Here is a 21,521-nt window from a genome sequence, read left to right as displayed (position 1 = left end):
TGGACATGTTCTACCACATACAGAATCAGAAGTTAATAACTCCTCTCCTTCAGCCTCTTTTATTGCCAATTAACTATTTCCCAGCCTGCTTAACTACCTTTCCTGCCCCACCGTGATGGAACTGGTATGCCTCATAAAACACCTGAAGTTGTTCAAGGCTATGATGTGAAATAAGCACCCAGTACACCGTCCACCAACTTCCTCCCACTTCCTTTCTGCTTTTTTTTTGATGTCATACATATCATATCACCCTTAGCTTTTCAAAAAAGCAATATATTGGCCGCGCATGCCCGTAATCCCAGCACTTTGGAAAGCTGAGGTGGGCAGATCACTTGAGGCCAAGAGTTCCAAGACCAGCCTGGACGACATGATGAAACCCCATCTCTACTAAAAAAATAAAAATTAGCTGGGTGTAGTGGCATGCCTGTAGTTCCTGCTGCTCAGGAGACTGAGGCACAAGAATCGCTGGAACCCAGGAAGTGGAGGTTGCAGTGAGCTGAGATCATACCACTGCACTCCACCCTGGGCAAGAGAGCGAGACTCACACAGTATAGTATGTTAAAATGAACCTTGGAAAAGATTAAGATGTGTTCACGGCTGGTTCCATTTTCCTAACACACTAACACACAGTACAGATACACATTACACCTATTACACACTCTGCTCCTGGGGGTGAGGGAGTTGGATTGAATCTCTAGTAAAGAACTAAACTTTCTGGGGGAATAATGAAACCATACCTTATAAAGTCTAATGCTCCTCTTCTACCGAAGCCAGCTGAATGTGCCCAGACAATGCAACATTCTTTGCTACTTATACAGAATCAGAATGTGTGAAACACCCCTGTTTCCAGGATTTAGTAGGTCACCATCTATTAGATCACAGTGGAGAGTCTTTAAAAAGGATCATACTAAGTCTCAGATTCTATAGTTGCCCGCAGGTTGTACTGAATTTTAGGTATAGATTAATCAAAAGAACTTAAGAATACAGTGGGGAGGAAAAGGAGGAGATGCTGCACTGCTGAACACCAGCTTTGAGGAGCTGAAATGGCGATGCCTGTTGCCTAGCAACCTTTACTCTTAAGGCGCACTTGCCTGCTTGAGACAGAGATCCTTTTCAACAGTTGTAATGCAAACATTAGTCAACTGGGTAATGGGGTAACAAAGGTAGGGACCCAAATGATTTTCCACTAACTGAAATCAGAGCCTCTCCTCCAAAAGATTAATTAAAAGACAATGAACACCCAAATCAAGCTGAAGTTTTATTTAAAATGTAAAAGAAATGTTCCCCCAAAATGCTGGTGAATAAAGCAAAAGGATTCGATACAGTGCTCTCTTCCTACAAGTTAGCCAGCCTATCCAAGTACAGGGCAATATACAGTACTTAATGCTGGTAGAATTTCACAGTAGTTTAGTGTTAAAGATTATCTGTGCCTAGGTTATGAAGAGATTCTCAGTGTGTGATGTTTAGTTCAGGGTTTACACCTTACTGGGCATGAACAAGAGCCCCTGCTCCTTGGCCATAGCCAAATCCCTTGGGCCCAAAGTTCTTTGCATAGCATCCTATAAAGGAAAAGGGAGGAAGGATAGTTAGTGCAAGTCCATTAAGCTTTGCTAACACTGCTGAAGACCCACTCAATAAACCCCCATAAATTAAACAAACTGCTGTGTAAAAGGGCTCAATTTATTTACGATGTTAAATAGGTCATGTACTAAATATATTAAAGCTATAAAGACAAGTCCACACATTCTGGCTCCATAGTGTTCAGCGTGGTCTTGCTAAGTTGCAAGCATGAGTCAGGCCAGGTAAGGTATGTATTTGTCTATTTTCTTCCATATACTTACGCTTTGCTCAAGAGATGAAGGCAAAAGATGGCTATTTGTAGTGTTTTTATCTAGGGGGAGTTTTAGATGATCAGGAACTTAAGATTTTTATCTGTGGTTCTCTGTCATCTATAAGCATCTTGGGATATTTTATTTTCAAATAGTGGCACCCCTTTCTTTTTCTTTTTTTTTTTTTTAAACCAGTGACATTTCATTAAATAACCATATGGGATATTCATATGGACAGCAGTAACTGAAATTAATTTTACCTTTACAATAGATTTCACCTTCTTTTTCAGTCAGAGTTGTTGATTCAAGACTCTTCCCACACTTTGCACACCGGAAACAGTTTTTGTGCCAAGGCTGGAAGAGATGAATGTGTCAGCATGTTTGAGAGGTCTGTTTCCTACAGTTCAATAAGATGTGTGGCAAGAAGTGGCTCAGCATGATCACCCCAAAGCAAACTCCTGACTTCTGTGGTTCAGCTCCAATGAGAAGGCTGAAACCAGACCTCAGTATCTGCCTTCCTGATCACCCACAGAAAGGCTGTTTCCCTAAGAGCAGCCTCAGTGCTAAGCACAAGCCCAGTCTCCTTTAAAGAGACCATCTTCTATCTGGCCAAGAACAGTGCAGCTCAAAGAGGTTAGCTGGTAACTTTTCCAAATTCATACACTGAATTCGCATCAGGTGTCCTGACTCGGATTCCTGCTTTTTTCACTATATTGAATAACCTGGAGATTCCCTTAGAGTCTGGCCTTTTAAAGTTTAACCTTCAGGAGTGCCCCCTATGAAAACAGGTTCTTTTAAACATAAAAGTGACTTGTCAAATAAGGGAATCACTTCAAAAAAGTTAGTAATTCTGATGGAAATGCATTTAAAGAAAAGTTTCATATAGGACACTGATTTATAAGACATAACCCAAGCAAGAAATGTGGAAGGGTTAGGGGGAGAAAAGGAGCAGAGAGGATTCATTTGCTGTTATTAATTCGAAATAGCACTTTACCTTTCCAGCTCCAATTATCTTCTCGGCAGCATATACAGAATCCCCGCATCTGGAACACTTCTCGGCACCTCCATATTTCTGAGCAAATTTAGAAGTGTTTGGATTTGTTGTAGGCCTGTGAGGCTGAACACTTGTGGAAAGAGGGGAAAAAAGTAGGCAAGAGTTTCCACAGGGCCCTTTTGAGTACACAAGGCAGGAACAATGGAACTCCGGGACTTAACCGCTATATTGCCTCCAAGCTGGAGGCCTTCGCAGCCCAGGACAGGGGAGGGAATAAAGAAGAAATGACTCAGGTGCCAGCCAGAGTTACTGCTTGAACCTATCTGTGGGCTCATTTATTATTACAAAAACCAGACAGGGACCCAAACTTAAAGATCTGTCCCTCTGAGTCTATACGGAATTCATTTAATCCTCAGTGTTGGCCTCTAAACTAAGCAGTTATATTATGGTTTATTAAAACTTACCAGAGCATATATTTTTACTTCAGAATATCACTGGAATCATAGCTAACTTTTTACTTCACAAGAGTTGGAAAAATCACTGTTAAGCAGTTTAAAAATTCCACAAATAGGTAAGTTGACTTTGGTCTATAACTAAGAAAGTTAAGCATGTTTTATAGATTACTTAGTCTCCCCGTATATCTTGAATAGAGGAAAATGTGAACAGCCAACTTTCTTCATGGAAAAATATTTTGGAAATTTTTATTATTACTATGCGATTTGTTTATCTTTCATTGTTCTCTGATAAGGGTGGTAGTTCTGTCACTATTTACAGATCACTGAGTAAACCATATTTCTTGCTATCAGTAGTAACTGTTTCCATGCAGTAAGGTGTACCTAGTATGTGCAGAATACCCTCGGGCTTTGAGAAGACTTTTTTTTTTTTTTTTTTTTTTTTTTTTTTTTTTTTTTTTGAGACGGAGTCTCGCTCTTGCCCAGGCTGGAGTGCAGTGGCGTGATCTCGGTTCACTGCAAGCTCCACCTCGCAGGTTCACGCCATTCTCCTGCCTCAGCCTCCCAAGTAGCTGGGACTACAGGCACCCGCCATCACGCCTAGCTAATTTTTTTGTATTTTTTGGTGGAGGCGGGGTTTCATCATGTTAGCCAGGATGGGAGAAGACTTTTTTTTTTTTTAAAGCCCTTTTAGAACCTTATAAATTAGCTGAGCAGATAAGATGACAGCACTCCACAACTGTTAATTTTTCCTACTGGAAAAACAATGTCTTCCTAGCACTTTGGGGGGCCAATGTAGAAGGATAACTTGAACTCAGGAGTTTGAGGCCAGCCTGGGCAACATAGCAAGGCCCTGTCTATATTTAATAAAAAAAATAATAATAATAATAATAATAAATAAAGGAGGGCTCACTGGTCTTTGTGCTTTAAATTTTAAAAGGTTTTCAATAAAACCTTTAGAACACAAAATTAGATGTAACAAGATGGAAAAGGAGAGCAGAGCAAGTAAAACAAATTTTAATAAAGATAAAAAGGTAAGCTGGGCATCATGGCCCAGAAACTCTGAGGGTGGAAGAAGCTCAAAGAACACAGAGGTGAGCCTCAATGTAGTACATACTGCAGTTGGAAGAGAACAGATTTTGGAACCAAATGGACATTGGTTCAAATCCTGGCTCTCTCACTTATTTATGTGACCTGACTCTTAGTGTCATCTATAAAACGGACAAAGTATCTATACCTCAGAGTTACTCTGAGGATTATACAGAATGAAGATAAATGTTCAACAGACAACAGGGACTCAATACATGGTAATCATTATTTTAGCCAAGCCAAGCACCATGTTTCATTCAGGTCATAAGGTTTGGAGTTAGACTAGGTTAAGTTCCAGGCTCTACAATTAACTAACAGTGTGACTTTGGGCAAAGTTTTTACTTAATTTTTCTTGTCTTCATTTCTTCTGAAGAAAGAGAGGATGCCCTCTGCTGTAGGACTGTTGTGAGGATTACACGAGTTAACATATGCTAATGCTGCACAGTGACTGGCACGGTTTATGGTCTTGTCCAAGGGCCATTTTGTTGGACTATTACACCAATTTTGGACTTTTCAATATAAAATGGATGTGAAAATGTTAAGTTCAAAAAGTAGAATCAATGGGTTAAAAATAGGAATTAAGAGGAAATTCCAGATTGGGCACAGTGGCTCATCCTTGTAATCCCAGAACTTCGGGAGGCCGAGGTAAGTGGATCACTTGAGGCCAGGAGTTCGAGACGAGCCTGGCCAATATGGTGAAACCCCACCTCTACAAAAAATACAAAAATTAAGTCAGGCGTGGTGGTGGGTGCCTGTAATCCCAGCTACTCAGGAGGCTGAGACAAGAGAATCACTTGAACCTGGGACGCAGAGGTTGCAGTGAGCTGAGACTGCACCAGTGCACTCCTCCAGCTTGGGTGACAGAGTGAGACTCTGTCACACACAAAAAAAAGTGTGTGTGGGGGGGGGAATTCTAAACAAGGAAGTTATTTAACCTGAATATGAAATACTAAGTGAACTTTAACAAATTTAGCACCTTGATATGTTAGCACCAAAGCCTTTAAAGTTTAATACTACTCTCTCAAATAATCAAAAACAAGAAATAATTTCCATTTTTAAGTTAGAGAAAAATGATTTCTTGATGAAAAATGTTTACATAGAAGGAGGGACTGACGAATTAGCATTGACTGCTTACACTGCACATGAGAAACGCCTCTCATGATTCACACAGCACATTTCTCTACCATTTAATTTCATGACATCCGGTCTCCAAGGTGCTGCGAAATAGAAGTAAATATAAATCACTTGCTTTTGAGAACAGGACTCCTTGATACAGCTTGGAATGCTATAAAGCCAGGAACAGAAATCACTGGAATTATTAATAAGAACTTTGTTAGGTCCAAAACTGTCAATATTTTGAACTTAAAGAATAGTCACTAGTTTACATTAGAAAATCAGAGTCCCATTTTATTTACTTAGTTTCAACTAAAAATCTGGAGACTCCCAGGTTCCTGTTCAGCAAGCGGCACTAACTGTCGCAACTCATTTCTGAAGGTAACCAACAGTCTCCCAACTCACCTCTCTGGCTTGATGCCCAGCCTCTCGCCACGGTCCATGTTAAGCGTGCCAGCGCCCTGGCCGTAACCGTAGCCTTTTGGCCCATATTTCTTTCCGTAGCAGGATTTGCAGTAGATCTCTTCATCGTGAATTGCCACTGTTGTGCTATCTAAATTTTTCCTGCAAACCACTGCAGGAGAAAAAGTTAGACTTTACACATGTTCCAAAGACGCCTTTTTCCTTAGAACAATGGTGGCATACACATGGCCTACAAATGGTAAAGGCTGAGGCTCCCTCACATTCCTGGTTTATCCTGTGGCTTCCCAAAAGCCATGAGACAGCATCTGGACTGGCCAGCTACATTTGAGGATTATTTACATTCCTCCACAGATAGGACAGTTGCTTCAGAAATGTATCAGAATATAACATCCAGAAGCCTCAAGCTTTATTTACTTTTAGTTTGTTTCATTTATTTTGTATTCCCTTTCCTATGGTGCCGATCAAACTTTTACTATGATTTCCCTTTCTGGGAGATGATATTAAGGGAGCAAAGTTTCAGAGGTGGCTATAAATTACTTAAACAAAAGGAATAAAACACCACCTTGCTCCCAACCTTCAACACTCTTAATCTTTTCAGCCTTGTCTTACCAAGTACTGTTAAATCACAACCTAACAAAGAACAGAAGGGTAGCTCAGTGCCTTGAGGGACTTGCCTCTGTATCCTTTCCTCCCCAGTAGGCACCCCCAGGATAAAAATAGTTTTAAATCCTGAATTCTAGTTTTCATCACTAGTCTAGACTGGCAAGAAGTATCACCCTTTCCTCTCCCCAGCAGCTTCTCCAGCAGTGATGAGCCTGTCTGAAAATCGTCAAGTGCTTTAAAGTCTGCATTTGTTTTCCCTTCTGTCCCAAAGGAGAATGCATTCTTTCTTGATGGATCTCTTGCCACAGGACATTTCCACGCGTCCCACTTCATAAAAATGCCAAATGTCATCATGTTTCATCCAGACATTATTTCACTTTCTAAAACTTCAATTAAGCTTGACAAAAAAGTAAATTGTGAGGAAACTCACTGGTAGCACAATCTGGCAGCTGGAAATCAAAGATCAGAATTTCTCCCCCTTACTTAAAAGACAATCGTATGATGATGCAGAGTAGAATGATCGGTTACCAGAGGCTCCGAAGGGTACGGTGTCGGGAGGGAAGTGGGGAGAGTTAATGGGTATACAAATATAGTTAAATAGAATGAATAAGATTTAGTATTTGATAGCACAACAGGATGATTACAGTCAACAATCATTCATTGTACATTTAAAAATAAGAGAGTATAACTGGAATGTTGGTAACAAGAAAATAATACTTGAGGTGACAGATACCTCATTTAAGATGATGTGATTAACATACATTGTATGCCTGTAGCAAAATACCTCATGTACCCCATAAATATATATACCTACTATGTACCCATAAAAATTAAAAGTAAGAAAAATAAAAGGGGGGGCTTGAATAAAAGGAAGGAGAACAAGGCCAGGCGAGTGGCTGACGCCTGTAATCCCAGCACTTTGGGAGGCTGAGGCAGGTGGATCACGAGGTCAGGAGATGGAGACCATCCTGGCTAAGACAGTGAAACCCCGTCTCTACTAAAAAGACAAAAAATTAGCAGGGCGTGGTGGTGGGCGCCAGTAGTCCCAGCTACTTGGCAGGCTGAGGCAGGAGAATGGCATGAACCCGGGAGGCAGAGCTTGCAGTGAGCCAAGATCGCGCCACTGCACTCCAGCCTGGGCGACAGAGCGAGATTCCACTTAAAAAAAAAAAAAAACTAAAAACAACAAAAAAAGGAGGACAAAAGGAAGGACAGCAAAGAGGAAGGGAGGGAAGGAGGACTAGCTGGCTGGTTTAAAATAGAGTTAAATTTTGAAGGTTCTATTATCTTAAAGTCTTCTATGGTAGAATGAAATGACATCTACTCTGGAATCTAACTGTTGAGGCTCAAATGCTGAAATACAAAATACTAAAGATAACTATATCTTAAACCATACTTAAGCTAACACCATGCACTGCTGAAGGACAACTACCCTTAACAGACAGAATAAATGTAAATAAATGTAAAAACTGTTTTGAAAAACCTGCATGAACCAAAACAAGTGTAGGTATATGAAAATGTTACTATATAACCACCCCTTTCTTCCCCAGTCCTCATCCCTGTTCTCTGCAGTAAAATTCTCATAGGTCTGCAAACTACTCTGAATTATTTCCTTAAAAGGCTTTAGTCAGCAGAGACAAATATTAGAAAGGATTGGTAGAAATGACCAGTAAAGAACTTGACATTTAGTAAAACAAATGTCAACAGCATACACGTATGTGTTGTTTTATTATGGTGTAGACATTGTGGCTTAACCTAGACACATGAAACTGAGAGCAATTTCTAAAGTATTTGCATTCTGTTTCCATACTTTCTTGGTTACAAGCCTGCTGAAAAATAGATTCCTTTTTTAAAAAAGTAACTTCTAAAAGAAATGATTAAACCAAGTCTTCTGAGGAACAGTAGCATAATTATTATGGAGGCATACACAGGAAACATTCCTATGTAGTATTCTTATTTTGTTGTAACTGCAACTTTCTGTTGTCTGCTTCTGGTTGTCTGCAAAGCAGTTATGCTATTAAAGAGGTCCAGATACCTTGAATGCTGGCTCCAATGAGGTACAAGGACAATTCAAATTTGAGAAAAGAAGTCTTTTCCTGATGATTATTTCTCAACGTAATCAATTTTTAACCTATGGTTTTCTGTAGGAATTTTCCCTGCACAATACTATTGATAAGGCAAACATCTGTCTGTATGGGTGGGTTTATCTGACATAATCATTCACTGAAGAAAATTCTGTCATTAAATCAGAAGATGATTAATGATGTGCTTTCTTAAGCTGCTACTCTACAGTTTTAAAACTGAAGACTTTGTTGTCATTAAAGGGAACCTGAGAAAGAGAAAGGTGGGCTGGATGATGAGCAATTCATTTACTCAAAAATGGGAGCTAAGCGCTTGCAATGTGCCAGAAACCGTGCTAGGTGCCAGACCGCATAAGCGACACGCAGCTCTCAGTGAGGTGGTGGAGACAGATGTGTTAACAAAGTAAAGGCCAAAACAGAGGCCAAGAGCTATGGGGACACAAAGGGAGGCTGTGTGTCTTGGGCCACCCCTCCTGTCTTCGCTGCTAGCCTCGGCATTTACAGCATCTAAGACGACTGGTAAAAACCATTCGTGCTTTCTAAATGATCTTTGTTTGCAAAACCACAATTTTTCCTTAAATAGGCATATTGAAGCTTTGTACATACAGATTCCGTCAGAGGTGGAACACGGGGAACTACTTACTGCAGAGAAAGCAGCAGCGGTGGAAGCTCCTGCCATCACACTGCACCTCTTCTGCGTGGTACACGGTCCTCCCGCAGGCCCCACACTTGTTTCCACCTCCCCAGACAGGCATTCTGAAGGAATAAAGGCTTCATTAGAATGTCCCTGTGCTGGTCGTAAGGCTCCCTAGAGGGCTGTTTAAGCCCAGGGACAGCTGCAGATTTTTGTTTCTTTATGAACCTCTCTAACCACATCTTTCAAAGACCTGCGTTCCTCCAAAATAACCTCGTCTCCTCTCCCAAATCACAACTCTTACATTAGGAAACTGGCTTTGTCGTGCACAAGATTTTTTTTTTTTCCTGCCAGACAAAGGACCTGCATTCAATACAGCAGTACAGGTCACCAGGAACAAAACAAACTATGCCATTAGACTCCACAGGAGTTAAGAAAGAAGCGTGGGGAGGGGAAAGCCAAGCTTTGTCCCCCTCCCTAACATGCCCATTTTTAATAAACATGTTTTTAAAACTCAGCTGAAGATCTTACCCTTGGGTGGAGGTCTTAATTACATGTTTATAATGCATTGTGACAACACTAAATTCTTAACATTTAACATATATAAGCTATGACACGCTTTCTAGGGAAGAAAGTGTGTTGCCCTGCAAGAACAAGTTTTACATTTGTTTGCTGAAATTACATGATTGTAGCGTAAATAGTTGTGTCTGTGACTCATACAACTGCATGCACGGAGCCTTTGCTGTAACCACAACAAACGCCCATCCAGATGGCTCTGGCTTAAGTTTCTATGCTTCACTAACCCCAAGGCCCACTAGTCCAGCCAACAGTTGGGTTTTCCTCTTTGACAAGTCAGTCAGGCCATACAGAATGTGCCACAAGTTCCCTTCTACCAATTGAACTGTTTGCTGAGCATGCAGGAATAGCCTCTGAACAGTATGGCCTGCTGTAAAGGGCAAGCTGGAAGTACAGATCCTAGGCTGTCTTGCTGTCATGTAGGGCCAACATTTTCTCATCTCCCTTCTCAACAAATTGGTCTGCCTCGACCACTTTAAAATGCCTGGTTCTGGCGGGGCATGGTGGCTCATGCCTGTAATCCCAACATTTTGGGAGGCCAAGGTGGGAGGATCGCCAGAGGTCAGGAATTTAAGACCAGCCTGACCAACACAGTGAAACCATGTCTCTACTAAATTAAAAAAAAAAAAACAAAAACATTAGCCAGGTGTGGTGGCGGATGCCTGCAATCCCAGCTACTTGGGAGGCTGAGGCAGGAGAATTGCTCGAACCAGGAAGTGGAGGTTGCATTGAGCCAAGATTGCACCACTGCACTCTAGCCTGGGTGATAGAGTGAGACTGACAAAAAAAAAAAAAAAAAAAAAAAAAAAGCCTGGTTCTGAATGACCAGCTTCCTCAGATGCCTTAACCAATATAGAAAGTCATCCTGCTAAGAAGGCATGTTATGTCTGCCCTGCCCTGAGTGGTATCTAAAAACACAAGCGATTAATTCCCCTTTCCCCGTCATCCTTTTCGGGCTTCCTTCTGTAGAGTGACATTTGCAGCCCTTGCCTGTTAAGTCTCCTTAGATAGGTTGCTTGCCTCTCTAGGAAACAGGTGGCTAATAAGGCCGAGGCCTCTTACTAACCTAAACCTGGCTAGAAAGAGAAGGGAAACAGAGTGCTGCTAAGTAGAAAAGACTAAATTTAGAGTCTCCAATCCTTAAAATCAAAAGGGATGTGGGGAATTCTCATCCTACCCCATTAAGGTGATCCAGAACCTGACAATTTCCTGAACACAAAGATGAGGCCTTTCCAAAAGAAAGATTAATGGAGCTGATCACCGCGGTGGGAAACTTTCCAGCACTCAGTATTCTCTTGCCTCTCTTCTGGTGATACCTTCCCTAGACTGTCTTCTGGAAAAGCAGCCATCTCTTTCTTAGACCGTGTGGTTTAGAGAAGTGCTTATTAAAATGTGGTCTCCTGGTGATGGATGGGCCACTCTTCTTGTTACCAATTTGAGACAAAATTCAGGTAAGCATTTAGAAACTTTTATGCCACAAGAACTAAGAGAAGATCAGTGAACTCATCTTGTTGAACAGAGTCATCAGTCTGTCTTGGAAATTAAAAATAACAGTCCTTTACTGATATGGTTTGGCTGTGTCCCCACCCAAATCTCATCTGGAATTACAGCTCCCATAATTCCCATGTGTTGTGGGAGGGACCTGGTGGGAGGTAACTGAATCCTGGGGGCGGGTCTTTGGTGTGCTGGTCTCATGATAGTGAATAAGTCTCACAAGATCTGATGGTTTTATAAAGGGGAGTTCCCCTGCACGCACTCTCTTGCCTGCTGCCATGTGAGATGTGACTTTGATCCTCATTCACCTTCTGCCATAATTGTGAGGCCTCCCCAACCATGTGGAACTGTGAGTCAATTAAACTACTTTCCTTTATAAATTACCCAGTCTCAGGTATGTCTTTATTAGCAGCGTGACAACAGACTAACACATTTACCATAGGTGGTTTGAAAAGCACTGGTTTTAGATGGTATTGATTCTACCCCATCTTCGTCTGTTTCGTGTTGCTATAACAGGATACCAGAGACCAGGTAATTTATAAAGAATAGACTGAGAATATAAAGATTTGAAGGCTGGGAAGTCCAAGATCAAGGTACGGCAGGTTTAGTGTCTGCTAAGGGCCCCATCTGTGCTACAAAATGGTGCCTCCAATGTAGCATCCTCTGGAGGTCAGGAACACTGTATCTTACATGGCAGAAGAACAGAAGAGGGTGAACCCGCTCCCACCAGACCTTTTTATGGTGGTACTAATCCTTTCAAGAGAGTGGATCCCTCAGGACCTAAACATCTCCCATTAGGCCCAACTCCCAACGTTGTAGAATTGGGAATTGTTTTAACATGATTCTCAGAGGGGACAAAAACACTCCAACCATAGCAATCCCCAACCCCAGGGCTGGGCATGTGACTCAGTCACGGCCAATCAACTGTGCCTTATCTTATCCTGCATGCCTCAGTTATGAGCCAGTAAATTCCCTTCTTAAGTCATTTGGAATTGGAGCTCCTGTTCCTTAAAACAACACACACACACCACACATACACACAGACACACACACACGCCCCTGACTGCTATGGCTTGTTACCACTAAACTGTAAGTCTGAATTTGCAAAAAGCCAACTTCTCTTAACCAGACAGGAACAAAGTCATTCCAAGGGTCCACAAATGTTACCAGGCTTACCATGAAGGCATCCACATAGGATCAGTATCTTGCAACAATAGGACATGTTTACAAGCTTTCCTTTTGTAGTTGCATAAATCTTTTATTCTCCTCCCTGGAGACAGGCACTCCATTGTTTAAATCCAGACTGAAACATAAGCCTGGCTGTGAAACTTAAGACATAAAGCCTTGGCTCCAACAGCCTGCACTGACCTGTGTTTGTAGTACAGTTAGTGACACTGACTTTGCCCCTTGCCTCCAAAGTTACCTGTATTCTGAATGCTCATAGATGCAACAGCCATCTGCTGGAAGTTCCCTCATGATTCCTGCAGAACCAAAGGCCAGAATCCAGGCCTATAGGTAATGACACTACAATTACTTATATTGGATCCCAAGTATCAACTGGTTCTTAACATACTTTGTTGTTGTCAAGGCATTTCTATTATTGAAGCATTTCTCATATTAAAAAGTGAACTGTTAATACCAACTTGGTATTTTTCATTTCACACATATTTACTTTGGAGCAATCACCAGTAAGAAGCCAGATTGCTATCACGACTGAGGTTAGACTATACTGTCTTTGAATAACACTTAAAAATACATTAAAAGGAAAACACAACTAATAACCTTGTTATTAAACGCAACTAATAACCTCTTCCATACCATTGAAGAACAGCCTGGATTTTTAAGACAGAAGGAATATCTTCCCTTTCTTTATGTAATTCAGGGTTTCTTTAAACGAACTTACTCTAAGTTAACTGCACCAGCCAAACGTGAATGTGTCAGCTTTTCAGGAAATACTTACCCAAGTTCCACAGCATTCAACTTACTGTGCAATAAGTTTCTGGTCCCTTGAGGGTGCAGACCACATCTCTGTATTCTCCACACCATCTACCAGAGTATGTGCATATATCAAAACATTACAGTTCTATCCAGTTTAAGGACTTTCCTAAGGATTTCTAAATAACCTTTTCTGTGACAGAGGGAAATGATGTAACATAAAGAGCATCCTCAGAAAGTTTCAGTTGGATTTACATTTTTTTTTAAGATGGATAGGGAGCCAGGCGTGGTGGCTCATGCCTGTAATCCCAACGCTTTGGAAGGCTGAGGCAGGAGGACTGCTTGAGTCCAGGAGCTCAAGACCAGTCTGGGTAACATAGGGAGACCCTATATTACCTATATTTAAAACAAATTTAAAAAGAAATTAGCCAGGCGTGGTGGCACACATCTCTGGTCCCAGCTTCTTGGGAGGCTGAAGGGGGAGGATTGCTTATGCCAGGCATGTCAAGACTACAGTGAGCTATGATCGCACCACTGCACTCCAGCCTGGGCAACAGAGCAAGATGAAAAAAAAAAAAAAAACAGTGGATGGGGATAGTTGAATATTCCTTATATTGTTCTCTACTTTGTATGCCTGAAATATTTCATAATGGAAGGGATGAGGGAGAGTAAGTAGATTGACTGGTTTAAGCACACCTGAGTTAACGCCACCGTTATCACAGCTGCGCAACCTCGGGCTTCATTTCCTCAAGCTAAAAATGGGGACAGGTGGCTCTCTCCACCCACAGAAATATTGTGAAGGTAAGATAAGGTAAGCAAATGCCTTGGCAGGAACCCAGTAGCTGTCAGCTTGAAGACAAAGGGGACATCTCACTCTATCCGGCCTGCTATCAGTACTCTAGTAGGAAAACCCACCAACAAGCACCTAGAACATAGCTGCAGAGCAACAAACAAGGTAAGGAAAAAACTGAGCTGATTGGTCACTATAAACCTTCCTTTTGGGGGACATTAAAATGCACTCCAAAGTAAAGCAACAGTTCTACATATGGTGGTGACTGTCTAAGAAACAAAGTTCAAATTTACACTTTTAGCTTGAACCTCTAATGGACATTTCCTGAATTTGGCTGGAAGAAGTGTGATGATCTTCCATTTCTGTCACTCTTGGCATTACTGTGCATTAAAAAAAAAAAAAAAAAAAGTCTTCATTTTTCTTACAAGCCTTTGGCCGCACTACTCCACTACAGCTGTCATTAATCACAGCAAACTGGATTTGCACTAAGCAAAACTGGGCTGCATGCCTTTCCCAAATCCTATGCATTCATTTACAGAATGGTAAGAACAAAAATACAATCCCACTTTACATCTGATAAAATAGGGCAAATTCTGTTTCTCAGTCTTGTTCCTTGTTTTTCAGTGCCTGATAGAGTTCCACACTATGACTGATCCACTGTATTAGATGTTACAATGTGATTTATATCTGAACACCTAAGTACAATTTCTCCTTGCTGCCTCTCCTTAGCCTAAGATACCACCCAAAATTCATAAGACTCAACCATGGGGAAAAACTCATATAGTCTAAGTCTGAGTCATCTTATGGTACAGTTAGTTACCTCATTCTCTAGATAACTGTGGTAGGAGTTATTAAGAAATTACTTTAGGCAGATAGAGAGGAAAAGGGGTCCTTGGGAAGCTTTCCTTTTTTAAAGCATCTCTGGAAAAGTTTCTTGTAAAGCCCTGGCTCCTAGAGCCAGACCGGCAACCTTTGATATGCAAATGCAGGCCATGTGAGTCATGCAAATGCCCTACCTGTGTCTGGTCACATGGCAGCCCCTACATATCTTCACGTGTGTGGAACATCATGGCGCCCTGTATTTGCATATTAAAAAGCTAGGGTGTGAGGGCCAGCTTTTTCTTGGACTACGTGAATGATATGCCTGGTCAAACCAATCCCCTAAGCCCTATGTAAATCAGACATCGTCTCCTCCAGCCTCTGCAAATATACCTGGCTGGTATCCCTGGTAGGTGGGAACCTCCTCTTTGGGCTTTGGAGTTGCCCTCCCTCTGTCTCTGTACTGGGGAGCTTCTTCCTTCTGTCTTCTCCCTTCTTGCTTATTAAACTCTCCGCTCCTTAAAACCACTCCATGTGTGTCTGTGTCGTTTTATCTAAACCGGCGGGAGGACCAAGAACCCTTGTGTTCCTGCACTCATGAGAGCCGTATCATAACTGACAGCTGACTACCTGGGCCATGCTCATACCATTAGTGCTGCATTTACTGTCTGTCTTTAGAATGGGAATGACTTGAATCTATGAAATTCAAATCTATATGTTACCATTTAAAGTTTAAATTATCTGCTCTGAAACTAAAAGTTTGGATTGAATCAGTCTATATTGTATATTTACCCAGATTCTAAATGCCTCCAGAAGCTTTGACATTTTATTACTACATGTAGGGCCTTGTTATTACACTAGAACCTGACTGTAATCCAATCTCCCCTAAAGGAGAATTTATTATAAAATACAGTCTCATCTTGAGCCACATCCAGGGGGAGTTACTTGTTAAAGAATGTAAGTTAGTAGCACTGTCCCTGGTTACAATGACTTTTTAGCAAGGCCAGGATTTGACAGCTATAGTTAATCGGAAATTAAGCTTTCAGCTGATGCCTGTTCTACAAATTTTTTCTTCTGTTACCCCAACTACCCACTTAGTCTACTTTTCTTATGGAAGTGAATACCACTGAACCAAGGATGAACTCTTCATGTCTTAGTGATCAGCTCCATACTCCATTTGGCTCCTCCTACTGAAGCCAAATCCTCAACCTGGCCTTTAAGTCAGTTTAGCATAAGGGCAAAGTAAGAACACGTTTGGAGTCCAGGAAGTGTCATTTCTCTCATCCGTAAACTTAGGGCAACAGTATCTTTTTTAGAGAGTTAAGAACAGTACCATCTTTATAGAGTTATAGATGAGATAATGCTTGCATAGTCGGGACTCAAATGATAGTATCAATATTTAGCAATGTTCTAACCTTTGTTATCAATACTCATCTTGCCCTACCATCTCACGTATCTATTCCTCCCTTATCCCCCAAACCCTCCCCATCAAGGCAACTGTCTTACCTCCTTTCCATCCAGCTAACTTCATTTCTGTGTCTCAAGTGATTTTGCTAGGGTAGAGGCAGCTTATAAGCACTGTAAAATGCTTTACTGTTTATGAAGCTCTCATACAAATGTATTAATTCAACAATATTTCATAAGCCATGTACTGGGCTAGGGGCTGAGGATAAATGGGTCATAAGGAAAGGCCCGTTTTGCACAGAGTTCTACTTTGGTGGTAAAAACATGTGGACAAATAATAGCAATACAATAAATGACACAGACGCATGCAAAAAGGGCTTCTGCACCGTTTACTTTCACAGGCATGGTGGAACAGTCATCTTGCAGATCCACTGATAGTGGATTCCTGAAACTACGTTGAGAAAGATTCTGAAATTCAGTCCAGGTTCTACAATCAAGAGAACTGCGATTAATTATTTTTGCCATGGAAACCGCAATACACATGCCACCTTTCAGACATGCCAGATATAAAAGAAACAGTGCGGAGCTTAGAATCAGATAGACACAAGCTGGTTGAAAAAGCCAGTTATCAGCTCTGTGATCTTGGCATAATTTCCTTAACCTCTGAGCCTTAACTTCCTCAGAGGTAACTTGGAAATGGATGAGAACTATCTTATAGGTGGTTGTAAAGATTTAATGAGATGAAGTTTGTAAAGTACCTGGCAAAGAGCCTGTACTCCACAAATGGGCGGGCTTCCTTTTCCTTTAGGAATACTTAGGGCCTGAATATACCAAGTTCAGTCAGTTAGGTCAAGGGTCCCAACCCCCAGGCCACAGACCCATAGCTGTGTTTTGTGTTCAGGCTACTTGCTACTTGTCTGTGGCCTGCTAGGAACCAGGCTGCACAGCAGGAGGTGAGTGGAGGGTTACCGCCTGAGCTCTGCTTCCTGTCAGATCGGTGGAAGCATTAGATTATCATAGGAGCAGGAATGCTATTGTGAATTGTGCAGGTGAGGTATCTAGGTTGCCCACTCCTTATGAGAATCTAATGCCTGATGATCTGAGGTGGAACAGTTTCATCTCAAAACCATCCCCCCACCATCCGTGAAAAAATCATCCTCCACAAAACTGGTCCCTGGTGCCAAAATGATGGGGACTGATGAGGTGGGTGACTTGCTGAGGTCACAGATCTCCAAAGAAACAAATCAGGCTCATGTTTTGATTGCAGAACCACAAGCTTTCCTCAAAAGTACCATATCTGACAGGTACAGAACATTAAGGGTTGAGACTATTTAAATGACCTGAGAATTCTCAATCCTTGAGTTACCAAATTACACAGCTTCCTCTCCACCCAACTAGCAGTAAGTGATCTCTGCGCACCACTCTCACACCCAAACTGCTACTTTCAACCAAAAAGCTATTGCCCCTCTCTGCTAACCTAAATCTAACCCCACTGAAGGAAAACTCTCTTCTAATCTAGTGAACACTCCTGTGTGTACCTCAGCCTCACCACTCTTACTACTTTTGAATTCTGCTACCACTCATGTCTTCAATTTACAGTGCAGCAAAATTCGACACAGATTTGAATCACTATCTGCCAAATCCCATATTGTAATTAAAATGCAACTATGCTATAAGCTCAGTAACCCTGATCCCCAGCATCTGTGATAGCAATTCACAATCTGTGCAAAACTACAAGTTATTTAATTATTCAAACAATATTTGCATGATTTTTTCATGGAATCAGATCTAGATATATATGCTGAGACTATTGTTTATTTGCCCAGTGATCACAGGTTGTTCATTTGATCTGCTAGTTTTCTCATTTTAAAAATGGAGAAAATGCTTATTTATATAAGGCAGTTTCGAGATTAAACAATATATGCAAAACACCTAGAATAGTGTCTGCCACATGACAGGTAATAATAATTACAAATACTTCTATAAAGTTTAATATATGTTTTACGTATATTTATATTACCTCATTTAATCCTCATAACAACTAAAGTAAGCACTACCACTATTCCCATTTTATAAGTGGGGAAACTGAGGCATCAAGCTATTAAATGACTCATAACTATGAAACCAAAGTAAAATGACCAATTCAACTTAAAAATGAATACCAATAAAATTCCAATTCAAAAGTATTTCACTGATGTTTTGCTAAACTAAACCACTGGTAGCAATACGGATATAGTACTGACCTCCATGGCTATGGCATAGGTTCTTCTTTAAGCTGAGTAGTTCCTATACTGCTGTGTGCTGGATGAGGATTCGTTGCTCTGTGCTTATTTTCTTTTGGAAGTACTGTGAAACCACCATGAAGCCCTCTTTCCTATAGTGAACTGGGAAGTCATTTGGCCCTAATGAATTACGTGGTGTCTGTTCTTATTAGTCAAAGACAATTAATAGTACTGTTGGCACAATGAGGTTGTAAACAAAAAAGCAAGGAACCTGATATCCTTTCCAGATCATTCACAGTATACTTCTATTAGTTCTTCCTCTGTGACTTACAACAATAAAATTTTTAACAAACAGAAACTGTGCCTGTGGTAAAAAGGAATTTGAGGAGGAAAAAATATATAAAAAAGAAATTGTGCCCAGCTTCTCCACCATCCAGACTGAGAAACATTCCCTTAAGTCAGGATTCTTAACCCAGAGTCCACAATTCCTTTTAATTCTGGGGGTTGGGCAACTTGGTACCATATACTTTATGTTATGACATTTTGAGAAGGGGTCTGGAGGCCTCACAGGAGTGCCACGATATAAAAACAGTTAGAAACCCCACCTAGGTAATCAAAGACCCAGAGGTGTCTGGGAATCCCCACCCAACAGAACCCAAGGGATGCCACGCCGGCAGTCAGGGTAAGGTGCCTTGAGGAAACCTGTGAAAATCTGCATAAAGAAAGCTGGCCTCCAGGCAATGTCTAGGAAACACTATTCAGGTGTGAGCCAACTCTCCTGAAGCAGACTTTCACTGATAGCTTTTTCCCACACACATTCAACCAAGTGCACAACTTTGTCTAGTTACAAGGAACCACTCCCAGGCTGGGCTGAGCTTTGTACAAGTATCAACAGGCCTCATGACAACCCTGCAAGGCATGTGCCACTACACCCATTTTATACGATGAAGTATTGAGGCCAAAAAGTAAAGTTAATTTGCCCAAGGGCATCAAACCAATGGGTACTGGAGTTGAGGTGTGAATTTGGTCTTGCCTGGCTTCGTTCCTGCCCCTTTCAGCCATGCCTCCTCTCTCATAGTGGGCTCCCTTTTGGGGTTCATTTGATTCACCTCACTTTTGACAAAGAAGAAAAATTAGAGACCCAGATCACTATTGCAATTTAGTGTCAGAGTTGCCTCTGGACTCAAGCTTCTAAAACTCCTGATTTTGCAATTTCATCAGGGCAGGCCTCCAGCAAGAACTGCTTTCAGCACAGTACTTAGCATATACCAGTATCAATCAATATTTGTTAAATACATTTGGAGAAATGCATTAAAAATATATGATACAAACTTTAGATCAAATCTGCAAATATCTATTGTATGAGTCAAATTGTATTTTTGTTCCCTATAATCACAACCTTATTCTTTCCTTCCTTCTTTCATTCAATTGTCCAAGGCACCCAAGAAAGCACTGTGAGTTTCAAAGACTCATGTGACGCAGGTCTGGCCTTAAAGGTAACACAGCACCAAAAGAGCAAAGAAAACTACAATGCAGAGGAGAAAGGACTCAGAGAAATACTGACAAAGTATCAGTGACAATGGACGAGAGCGATGACCCCAGGAGTATTGGGGGAGACCATTTAGCACTTCACAACATCCTTTGTAGGTTGGCATGCAGTTCTGAAATTATGTTAGATTCTCTCTTTCAAAATCTATCACCCAACTCTTTCTTGAAAAACGGGAGTCAAAGTACAGCTAACTTTGTGGCTGTCCTATTTGAATTCTTGGCATTTTATAAGTAGAGTTTTAAAACAGGTTAATTGGAAAAGTCAAGAACTAAATACGACGATTTTCACTGCCCGGGTTAAAAAATTACTAACCGCCCCTGCCAAAAAAAAAAAAAAAAAAAAAAAAAAAAAAAATCTGTATCGAAAAGCATTTATAAAGGGAAAATGTGCTTGGTTTGCAGACTGCAAATAAAAGAAGTTAAACATTTTGGGTAGCCATTTAAATAAACATCGTTTAACAAATGTCCCGGTTTAGAAGGGGGAAAGGGATCCGCCGGTTTAGAAAGCCCGCCCCCCGCCCCCCGGGGGTGCCTACGTGGAGCTCCTGAATCTGGCTCTGGAGAACCCAGAATGTGATTCTCAAGACCTGTCGCATAATTTCACAACCAAGCATTCTTGCATTCTTCTTTGTACCTGAATCGTAGAAAGTTCTGGAAAAAGCTAGGAGTGAGCGACTGACATTTCCCTGCTGTTCTTTCGACATAGAGTGGTTCGGTGCTTGGTGGGCAGGCACCACCAAACAATGGGGCCGCTAGGAGCCGGGTACGGCGGCAGGAGCAGTACCCTGGGCTCGCGGGGGATGTAGAAGCCCCATTCCACCCCTAGGGGACCGAACCCGGTAAGGTCGCCCTCGGTCTCACCACACTCCGGGCAGAGGGGGCCCTGAGACTCAGACCCCCACCCCAGAGAGAACCTGCCGCTGGACGAGGGGACCCACGGCTGCCAAGAGGCGGATTAGCAGAAACGCGAAACTCGCGACCCGCCTCTCCCCCAGAGAAACCAGCATGGAGAAACTAAAGGTCACGTAAGATTATTTACCTGCCCCGCGGGCCTGGGATCCCAGCGCACGGCCCGGGCGGCCTCAGGGACAAGGGCAGGTGTGTTTGAGGGACAAGACAGAGAAAATCTGGGGCGCAGGGGTGAGGAGGCTGGCAGGGGCACAAATGCGGACCGGGATGGGGATGTCGGAGGAGACCGGGGAGCGCCGGCCGGGCGACAGCAGGACCCCAGGAGGCGGTGGAAACCCCCTGCAACTCCCGCCCTGGGGTTGGCAGCGCCGCGGAACCGCCCCACCGCCCCTACTCACTTGAGTCGGAGGCGGGAGCACGTACCGCAGGCGGAGCTAGCGAGCCTGAGCTGGAGGTACGGTCCACGGAGTCCCAGATCCCAGGCGAAGCGCGCGCCGGTGCCTTTTAAAGAGCGCCCGGTGGGCGTGGCCTGTGTCCGCCCCGCCTTCCTCCCGGCCCCGCCCCGCCCCGCCAGCCGTATTCCCGGAGCCGCTTGCCGGGCTGGGG

General features: G+C 42.2%; 1 protein-coding gene across 2 annotated transcripts; it reads right to left on the bottom strand.

Moving 5' to 3' along the window:
- Positions 1–1,245: 1,245 nt before the first annotated feature.
- On the bottom strand, positions 1,246–21,412 carry CSRP2 (cysteine and glycine rich protein 2). Of its 2 annotated transcripts, none has more exons than XM_010362622.1 (6): positions 21,314–21,412; positions 9,228–9,340; positions 5,883–6,051; positions 2,824–2,953; positions 2,090–2,183; positions 1,246–1,559 (listed from the first exon to the last, which is right to left on the bottom strand). In XM_010362622.1, exons 2-6 carry the CDS (start codon positions 9,337–9,339, stop codon positions 1,483–1,485), a joined length of 582 nt encoding a protein of 193 aa, XP_010360924.1. In that variant the 5' UTR covers position 9,340; positions 21,314–21,412; the 3' UTR covers positions 1,246–1,482. The 2 variants fall into 2 exon arrangements, with proteins under 2 accessions (XP_010360924.1, XP_010360925.1); XM_010362623.2 differs by having other exon boundaries at positions 21,339–21,395.
- Between the last annotated feature and the right edge of the window lie 109 nt (positions 21,413–21,521).

This window comes from Rhinopithecus roxellana, chromosome 10 (genome assembly GCF_007565055.1).
Source record: "Rhinopithecus roxellana isolate Shanxi Qingling chromosome 10, ASM756505v1, whole genome shotgun sequence".
Classification (NCBI taxonomy): Eukaryota; Metazoa; Chordata; class Mammalia; order Primates; family Cercopithecidae; genus Rhinopithecus; species Rhinopithecus roxellana.
The sequence above is the reverse complement of the archived record's forward strand: the minus strand, read 5'-3'. Positions and strand labels throughout refer to the sequence as shown.

Excerpts from the sequence above, each read along its gene's own strand:
- CSRP2 (XM_010362622.1), bottom strand. The coding sequence starts at position 9,339 with ATGCCTGTCTGGGGAGGTGGAAACAAGTGTGGGGCCTGCGGGAGGACC. Across the intron at positions 2,954-5,882 it reads CTGGGCATCAAGCCAGAGAG|TGTTCAGCCTCACAGGCCTA; the intron begins GTGAGTTGGGAG and ends TCTTTCCACAAG. Across the intron at positions 1,560-2,089 it reads AGGTGAAATCTATTGTAAAG|GATGCTATGCAAAGAACTTT; the intron begins GTAAAATTAATT and ends TTTCCTTTATAG.